The sequence below is a fragment of the Octodon degus genome, unplaced genomic scaffold (genome assembly GCF_000260255.1).
Source record: "Octodon degus isolate 3935 unplaced genomic scaffold, OctDeg1.0 scaffold00162, whole genome shotgun sequence".
Classification (NCBI taxonomy): Eukaryota; Metazoa; Chordata; class Mammalia; order Rodentia; family Octodontidae; genus Octodon; species Octodon degus.
In genome coordinates, this window is record NW_004524738.1 from 2637691 (window position 1) to 2646864 (window position 9174).

Here is a 9174-nt window from a genome sequence, read left to right on the forward strand (position 1 = left end):
AAGAGCAGGAGGCCAGGGAGAGAGCTCAGTAGAATAACCGCTTGCCTGGCAAGTGCAAGTGCCTGAGTTCAATCCCGGGTTCTGCCAAGAAAAATTTAAAAAAAAAGACAAGATGGGGGGGCAGATGGGCATAGCTCTGATTTCCTATAAAACTGCTTCTTAGTTAGGGCTGCTGGCAGGTCTGTTACCCCTGTGGAGCCTTCTTGAGCTGAATCTACCCATCCTCTGCTCTGCTGCAGAGAAATCACCACCAACCCAAGCCAGCCAACTCCCCCCAAAAGGCCCTTCCTTTCTCCCCTGTGTTGAACTTCCTCCAGCACTGACCCCTTGTTCCCCTCTGGCCAGTTTGGGTCCGAGCCTAGCTTTGCTCCAGCAGTGGCTGAGGAGCAAGGGCATGGGTACCACTGGGGCACAGGGATCCCAAGCTCTCATCTGTTGTCTCCCTTCCCTTCCCTGCCCTGCCCTCCCCTGCCCAGAATTCAGGGGATGATTCTATAGAACCTGACTTACAACTTCACCCCTTCTCCACTTCCTACCCTTAGAGGTTCATCCCAACTCTGAAAAACCTGTGGTGGAAGCAGGCTCAAGTCAGATGGCAAGAACCCTCGAGGCAAAGGAGGCCACAGCTTGGGAAGGCGAGACAATGACCGTAGGACCTGGTGGGGAGGAGGAGGGCCAGGGGACAGAAGGACTCACTGTGCCAGAAGCAGAAAGAGGACCGCGGCCCTGTCCTGTGACTCTGACTGTGCTCAGCCTGGGACACGGGATATAGATGCTCACCCCTACAACTGAAACCCATGGTGGGCTCTATCTCCGCAGGGCAGGGGCAGCCAGGACCAAACACACTGCACCAGCAGAAGAGGGCAAGCAGTCTGTTTCCTCCGACTATTGCCTCTGGAGGACAACAGGACCATGGAAAAAAACAGGAAGCTGGCCGTAGTGACACACTCCGTAACCCTGACGGCTCAGAAGGCCGAGACAGAAAAATCGTAAGCTTGGGGCCAGCCTGGGCACTTAGCAAGACCTATCTCAAAATTTAAATTTTTTTAAAATAAAAGAGATGGCGGTAGATGAAGATAGGAGACCCTACACCATATTCTACATTCTCCATCCTGGTAGATCTCATGCTTCAAGAAAAAGAAAAGTAAAGGGGTATGCAGGACCTAAGAGGCAAACTAAAACCTGCGTGCTACCCCCAAAAGCTTTGGAATGCCTTTATGCAAAGCTCCCAAGAAACTTGCTGTTTGAGATCCATAATAATGGACAGAACAGGGTGAAATAAAAACAGGTGCTCCTTAGCCCCACCTAGTGGTGCACACCTGTAATCGCAGCTCTCAGGAGGCTGAAGCAGGAAGATCAGTTTGAGCCCAGCCAGGGCAATTTAGTAACTTAGCAAGGCCCATCTAACAATGTACTGAAGATGTAGCTCAGTGGGAAGCCCCAAGAGTAGTTCAGTCTCCAGTACTGCAAACAAACAACCAAATATATGAAAACAAGAAAGCCAAGTATAGGGGCCAGGGAGACGGCTCAGTAGAATAAGCGCTTGCCTGGCACGCACAAGGGCCTGAGTTCACAGAAAAAAAAAAAAAAAGAAAAAAAAGAAAGCCAAGTGTAGTGGCACACCCTTGTGATCCCAGCATTTGGGAGGCTAAGGCAGAAGACCTGCCTGAAGCTTGAGGACAGCATGGGCTACACAGCGAGTTCAAAACCAACCTGAAGGGGCTCAGAGGTTCATAGCTCAGCGGCATAAGTGTTTGCTTGGCAAGCACAAGGTCTCGAGTTCAATCCCTGGTATAGAAAACAAACAAACAAACAAAAGATGGCCCACCCTGAAGTGAGACCCTATCCCAATAAGCAAACCAACAAAACAATAGGAAGTTTGCATCTTTTCCAACCATACGCTCACCACTCTTCCAACAGTTAGGGCTTCTAATGTCAGAGTGTGACCTCCAGAAGACAAGAAACAGAATGGCCAAGGATGACAGGAAGGGAAGAAGGTGCCTCACACACAGGGATACCGAAAGGCCTTTATTGCCCACCAGTCACCAGTAGGTCCCTGGCCACACGCGGGCTCCTCAGGGTCTCTCCGACCCACTCTGAGGACCCAGGAAACGCAGCCATAGTCCAGCTCTCTCCTTTCGGGGGGGACCAAGGTGTTCTCTGGAGCTTCAGGGGAACCAGGCTGCGTTCCCGTGGAGGACAGGCGGGAGGGCCCCGCATGGCCCCCACGGTGGCAGGCAGCCCCTGAAGAGTAGGGCAGGGTGGGAGAGGCTCCCTAGGTGGGGATGACGCCGGTGGCAAAGAGGATGATGAAGAGGAGGATGATAAAAACAACGACACAGATGATGATGATCATTTTCACATTCTTCCACCAGAACTTTCGGGCCACCTTCTGCGATGTGGTCTTAAAGTGCTCGGACTGTTGGGGACAAAACAGAGTGAGTAACTCAGGGCTCCTCCCACAGAAGAGTGCAGATCCCTCAGGCCATGTGCCTAGAGGCCTAGTGGCATCTCTGGATGATCCCAGCACCTGGGAGGCTGAGGAAGGAGGATCGCTATGAGTCTGAGGTGAGCCTGGGCTACACAGTAAATTCCAGGCTGGCCTAAACTACATAGCAGCACTTTATCTCTTCTGTTCTTAGTTGTTGTTGTTGTTGTTTTTTTGAAACAAGGTCTTGCTATGTAGTCTCAACTGGCTTCAAACTCACGGCACTCCTGACTCGGCCTCCCAACTGCTGGGACTACAGACATGCCACCATGCCCAACTGACACCCTGTCTCTAAAAGCCAAAAATAATAAAATATTTATACTATAAATTATGGTAACAGGGGCTGGGAAGATGGCTCAGTAGAATAAGTGCTTCTCTCAAGTGCAAGGGGCTGAGTTCAAACCCTGGTTCCGCAAAAAAAAAAATTAAAAAAATAAATTATGGTAAAAAATTGTGACAAATATTTATTTCACAAATACACTTTCCTAACAGTCAGTGAAATCAAGCTTACATTTGGGCTTCTGGGATCTTCTCTTGAACAAGGAAGAGGTGCACCCTGGGGGGCTTGGACACAGGCTCACACCTAGCCTAGGAGCCTGGCGGCACAATCCACCCTTAGGCAGGCAGACCCAGGGCTGAGTGGGGTAGGCTCCAGGTGGGCACATCTGCAGGCTCCAGGGCTCCTTGTCCAGGGACTGTGGGTGCTGGGCATCTGAGATAGCACATGGGGTCAGAAGGGAGAAAAACTCCTCTCCCCTAATTTGAATGCAGGCACCAGGTCTCCCTGGGCTGTATACTCAAAAGCATGGGGAGACAGGCACTAAGTCCCAAAGAGATCAAGGAGAGACAATTAAAATTACACAGGATTCAGAAAACTAGAGCCAAGCCAGGCATGGTGGCACATGCCTATAATGCTAGCACTTGGGAGGTTGAGGGAAGAGGGTTGCTGTTAGTTCGAGGCCAGCCTGAATGCATGGTGAAACACTATCTATGAAAAAAAAAAGAAGGAAAGAAAAAAAATCCAGAGCCAGACCCTACTAGACTTAGACACACTAAGGTTGTAGCCCTGGGTGGACTTTGGAGCGCCTTCCTTCTGGAGCAGCTGCCCTGGCCCCTGGCTAGAGAGCTCTAGCGATAGTGCTGGAGATACCATTCAGGCCCCCGCTGAGAGGACCCTGGGATCAAAGACTTGCATTGTGCTTCCCAGCTCTCTCAAAGGCTCGCTCAGCAGGCCTCTGGCATAATTTCTCACTCTCTAATAACTCCTAGAGAAGGCCAGTGCCTGAGGGTTTTCCCACAGCTAATATTTTGCCTAGGGGAGGTCAGGTCCAAATGATAGTACAGGAAGCCAAGTGTGGTGGCATATTCCAGTAATCCCAACTCCTGGGAGGCTAAGGCAGGAGGACCACAAGGAGTTCAAGGGCAGCCCTGGACTACATGGTAAATTTATAGCCAGCCTGAACTCCATATTGGAGACCCCATCTCAAACAAACAAATAATGGTAGGCTTTAAAGGGAAGATCAGTTTCATAGGAAAGAAGCCTAATGATACCCAGGCTGGCCAAGCCATGCATCTGTCCCTTGAATGTGCCACCCATCAGGCCCCAGTTCCTGGACCCCATATCAGTCAGTGGAGCTGAGCTGGACCAGAAGTAGGGACTCAAGTAGATTTCCAAGACAAGCAAAAAGGCAACAGCTCTGGCAGCCATCCACCCCTCCAGCTCAGTTAGTTTCCACCCCAACAAGCACACAAAAGCTTCACGCACACACACGTGCACCCACGCACGCAGGCAGACTCAGACACACGCCCACCAGCCCCAGAAGGATCCCATCTCACAGTGGCTTCCAGATCCTCTGTCTTGTTGCGGAGGTGATCCAGGTTTTCGCCTCGGGCCAGGATCCTCTCCACATTCTGGGTCATAATATTCTTGACTCCCTCCACCTCACTCTGCAGGTTCCGCACGCGGTCATTTTCCCCACCTCCGCTGGCCTCCTCCTGGACACAATGAGGACAGCAGTTAATTAGGCCAAGTGGCGGGGCGTGGTGGTGCTCTTCTATGTAATCTCGGCACTCTGGAGGCTGAGGCAGGAGGCGAGTTCGGGCCACCAGAGCTACATAGTGAGTTCAAATCCTGCCTAAACTTCACAGAGAGCGCTCATCTCAAAAAAACAAACAACAAAAACAAAAAAATTAGGCCAAATGGTGGAGCAAAGAGGACAGAAAAGGAGGGCCTAAGGTGGATTTCAGCTTTCCCCAGTGTTTGAACGAGTGGTGTAGAAGAGAATATTTCATGCCATCAAACACAATTGCATTTTTAAACCCCAGAAGGTGAAATCTGATGCAGCCAGAGTAGATTAACCTTCTCTCCAGGGTTCTCAGGGCCATGACAAGGAAGAACAGCGCCACAAAAGCTCCCTACTCTCCCAGGCTCCTCAGAAGGCTGTGGGAACAGGAGAAGGGCAGTTCACGACATCCCTCTCCAGTGCACAGCCAAGCACTGCGTATTTCCCAGTCACCTCCTCTCCTGGGTCTGATGTATTCTCACTCAAGTATGGGACAGCCTGGCATTACACGGTGCATGCCTGTAATCCCCGCACCCTGGGAAGCTGAGGCAGGAGGATTGCAAGTTTGAGCTCAGCCTGGGCAATTTGGCAAAACCCTGTCTCAAAATTAAAAAAAAAAAACTAAAAAGGGCTGGGAATATACCTCAGTATGGAGGTCCTGGGTTCAATCCCCAATGCTACAAATAATAAAATATAAATAATGTAGGTGCCCGCGGACAGGGCACTGTAGCCTAGACAGCTGCTGGCGGGCCCTCGGGCTCCCGGCCTCTTGGCAGTTGGACCAGGGCTTAGAGTTGGGGCCACAAGCCAGGCCCCCACTGGTCACCCAACCGCTGAGCCGCTCACTTCTGCTTTCCCAGCCGCCGCATGCCAGGCCAGGCCAGCGCCTGCCTCTGCAGATATGAACGCAAGGAGAGGACGCAGCGCCCAGGCCTGGCTCGAGGCTGCTCCTCCTCCGCCCGCGGGCTCAGGAAAAGGTCTTTGAACAGGAGGAAAAAACAAGATTAGGCTTCTCCCGCCTGACCACGGGCCGGGCCTGCAGAAGACCGCCCGGGCGGAGCACCGCCTGGGCCCGTTCCACCCCGCCGTCTTCCCGGTGCTGAGAGGGGCTGGCGGCGTGGCCTCCAGAGCCCGCGCTGTCACGGCGCGGCGGGGCGTCCTGGCCCGGCCCGGAATCCGCACCCCGGCACCCGGCGCAGGGCGCGGAAGCAGCGAGGAGCCGCAGGAAACCCTCCCGGGCCGTCCGAGCCACCGGCCGCCAAGTTGTCAAAGAAGAGAGGTCGCAGGCGGGGCTGGCCCGGGCCTCGGCCGCCACGTCGCGGCTCCTCCCCGGCCGCCCCGCGCCCGCGCGTCCGGGGCCCCAGCCAGCCCGCCCGGCCGCTCCCGGGACCCTCACCATGGCTCGGGCGGCTACGGCCCGTCGGCGGCAGAACTGGCTGGTCGGTTTCCTCCTGGGGCAGTCCCGGCTCCACTTCCTGCTTGCTCCAACTTTCAGCCCGCCTCCCCGCCCAGCCCAGGCACAGCTGCTCCGCCACACCTAGGGCAGGTTCGCCAGGTAGGCGGGCGCCCTCCACCGCCCTCCCAGGTTCCTCCCAAAGGCCTAAGCTTAAAGCAACAGGTCTTACCCGAGCCAAGGGGCTTCTAATTTGTCCGCAATACGAAGTTCTCCTAGATCTGCTGTGGCTAAGGGGCTTCTAATTTGTCTGCAATACGAAGTTCTCCTAGATCTGCTGTGGCTAAGACTGTTTCTTTTTAAAAGGCGAATTGATTTATTTGTTCTATTTTTTTTTTTTTTTTGGTCTCGACACAAGGTCTTGGCTATGTAATGCAGGCTGGCCTCAAACTCACAGAGATCCTCCTGCCTCAACCTCCCAAGTGCTGAGATTACAAAGGTGTGCCTCCATGCCCAGACTGACTGTCTCCTTTTTATGTCTTGAATATCTAATTCTAGTTTCTAGAGACCCAAGTCAACCACAAGCACCCTGCTGGGACTGGTTTAGATGGGACCAGATTACAGGAGCTAAACCCTGCAGCTGAACAATCCTGGCTCGTGTGTGCCAGGGTGGGCAGAAACCACAACATCCAAAGTCTGGGGGTTGCTAGCGAACCTCTTCACCTATCTGGATTTTGCAGGTGCTAGTGCTGAGCTCAGACAGTACAGGGAAGGAATAAAAAGTGCAACAGGGTACCTACCAGAGGGCCAGGGCAGGACCCAGGAGAGGACAGCTCACACCTCTCCTTTCCCTGGAGACTCCAACAACCCACACATCTGGGAGTCATCACAGCAGTTAGTGACCTCAGTTGCTAGGACTGGAGGGGCCCAGGGCAGAGGATTTTTCCTCCGAGCTGGCTTTAGGCCGGAGAAAATCCGCTCTTCCCGGATGGTGTTTATCAGGACAGAAAGAATAATAAGAGGGACACTGAGACGGGAACAAGTGCCGTTGTCTCATCCCAAAAGAAATAGCAGATCTAAGGAAGAAACGTCAGCTTCCCAAAAAAATATTGTAAAAAGGCCTTAACAGTGTTGAGCTCTGCAGTGTTTTGCGATGCTTTTGTTCCTTTGCAGGAACTTTTTTTTTTTTTGCAGAACCGGGGATTGAACTCAGGCCCTTGCACTTGCCAGGCAAGCACTTATTCTACTGAACTATCTCCCTGGCCCCAGGAACTTTCTTTTTCTGCAAGCACTGAGCCCAGGTTATCAGATTATATCAAGTCATGTTGTAAGCAGCTCCTACCCTTTGAACATTTAAAACTAATATGATGAAACTTATTTATTTTTATTTATTTATTTATTTATTTATTTACTATGATGAAACTTTATCCCCTACCAGAGTATAAGGTTATACAGAAGTGAACTTTGGTGGGCAAGACAGCCAGGGATACTAGGTTTGTCCCAGCCTGACTGTGCACTGAATGCTGCTGCCTCCTCTTCCTCTTCATCCATAGAGAGCCTGCAGTGTGGCCAGGTGGGGATGAGTTAGTGTCCTCTAACCATGTGGTTGTTGCGTGTGTGCGTGTGTGCGGTGTGGCTTGTCTGAATGGTAGTATGTTGTAATTCTAAAAGGTAACACCAGGTTACAAAGACTTAACATGAAAGAAAGAATGTAAATCTCTCATTAAAAACTTTTCTTGAGAGAGGGTCTCACTATGCAGCCCAGGCTGGCCTTGAACTCTCAGCAATTCTCCTGCCTCAGCCTCCTGCGTGCTGAGATTTCAGGTGTGTGCCACCACCTCCAGCTCTCCTACCCAGTCTTACGGCCCTCCTGGGCAGTGAGAGGCTGTACCCCATAGGAAAGGGCTGCAAGAACAAGCAAGAGGCGCTCGGGAAGCCCTCAGAGATCACAAAGCTCTACCACTGCCAAGACCTCTGTGTTTCCTCACAAGCCCTCCTCAGCCTGTGGCACTGCTGCCCACACCGTCTGTGACAGTCACTGCTCAGGTCTCCCCTGGCTGCGCCCTGATAGTCCCACGATACTGCCTTGCTCATAGTTTTTCTGACTCGGATCTCTTTCCTAGAGTAATGTTTCTCCATGACTTTGCCCACCAGGGGACAGAAGATAAGGCCAAGGATGCTTCTAAAATGATGCAAAGACTATGGGCCCCAGCCCCAGTGAGCTATTCCAAACTCTGTGTGTGTGTGTGTGTGTGTGTGTGTGTGTGTGTGTGTCCCATTTCCCCCAGGCCAGGGCTGAGGGCGAGCAGGTGGCCTGTTGTGGAGAAAGCCCCCGTGCAGCAGCAGGACAACTCTGTGAACAACTCCTGCCCCTGCCTCTCCAGCTGTTCTTCTCTCAGCTGCCAGCAGTGCCCAGGACAGATCTTAGCCTCCAACGCCAGAGCCAATCATTGCCCCATTCTTCCTCCCAGCTTCTCCGCACCCCTGAAGCACCACACACAGCCCTCACTGCGGCCTCTATGGTGAAGCACCACACACACAGCCCTCACTGCGGCCTCTATGGTGAAGCACCACACACACAGCCCTCACTGCGGCCTCTATGCTCCCTTGGTTGTGTCTTCTGCTCCCTGGCAAGTGCTGGGAAAGGTCTCTGCCCTGCACAACCCGGTCACTCCGCACTGATGTTATTTATTAATTTATTTTGTCTTTTTGAGACAGTCTCTTGCTATGCGGATCAGGGTGGCCTTGAGTTCACTTTGTAGTCGAGGCTGGTCTCCACCTTGCTGTGATCCTCCTGCCTCAGCCTCCCAAGTGCTGGGATTACAGGTGTGTGCCACCACACCGGCTAACAGTCCTTTTTTAGACAGTATTTCACTATGTATTCCAGGCTGGCCTTGAACTCTCGCAATCCTTCTGCCTGGGCCTCCTGAGCACAAGGGTTATAGGCAAGTGCCACCGTGCCCAGTGAGGGTACCTTTGAATAGTTCAGAAGAGGATTTTCAAATGCAAGATTTCCACAGTCATTGTTTTTAGAGCTAGGTCATTGGCTGGGCAGAAACCCTAAATTGCAAACTCCTCCTGACCAGTTCATGGGAGTCCTCCCTGCTGAGAAACAGCGGAGGCAGCCAACACTGACTTCAACTGTTTACCTTCCTCTTCTGCTCCCTTCTGTGGTTTAACCTTTAGCAGGTGTCAGCGCAGTCTCCTGACTCCACTTAGAAACTCTTAGC

The 9174-nt window shown here is 52.4% G+C and overlaps 1 protein-coding gene across 1 annotated transcript; it reads right to left on the reverse strand.

Moving 5' to 3' along the window:
- Positions 1–2013: 2013 nt before the first annotated feature.
- Vamp8 (vesicle associated membrane protein 8) lies at positions 2014–6055 on the reverse strand. Its single transcript, XM_023702929.1, has 3 exons — positions 5948–6055; positions 4325–4483; positions 2014–2419 (listed from the first exon to the last, which is right to left on the reverse strand). The coding sequence occupies exons 1-3, from the start codon at positions 5948–5950 to the stop codon at positions 2276–2278; spliced, it is 306 nt and encodes a 101-aa protein (XP_023558697.1). The 5' UTR covers positions 5951–6055; the 3' UTR covers positions 2014–2275.
- Between the last annotated feature and the right edge of the window lie 3119 nt (positions 6056–9174).

Bases quoted from the DNA above. Each gene is read 5' to 3' on its own strand.
- Vamp8 (XM_023702929.1), bottom strand. The intron at 2,420-4,324 runs GTGAGATGGGAT...TGTCCCCAACAG, and splicing joins CAGAGGATCTGGAAGCCACT to TCCGAGCACTTTAAGACCAC.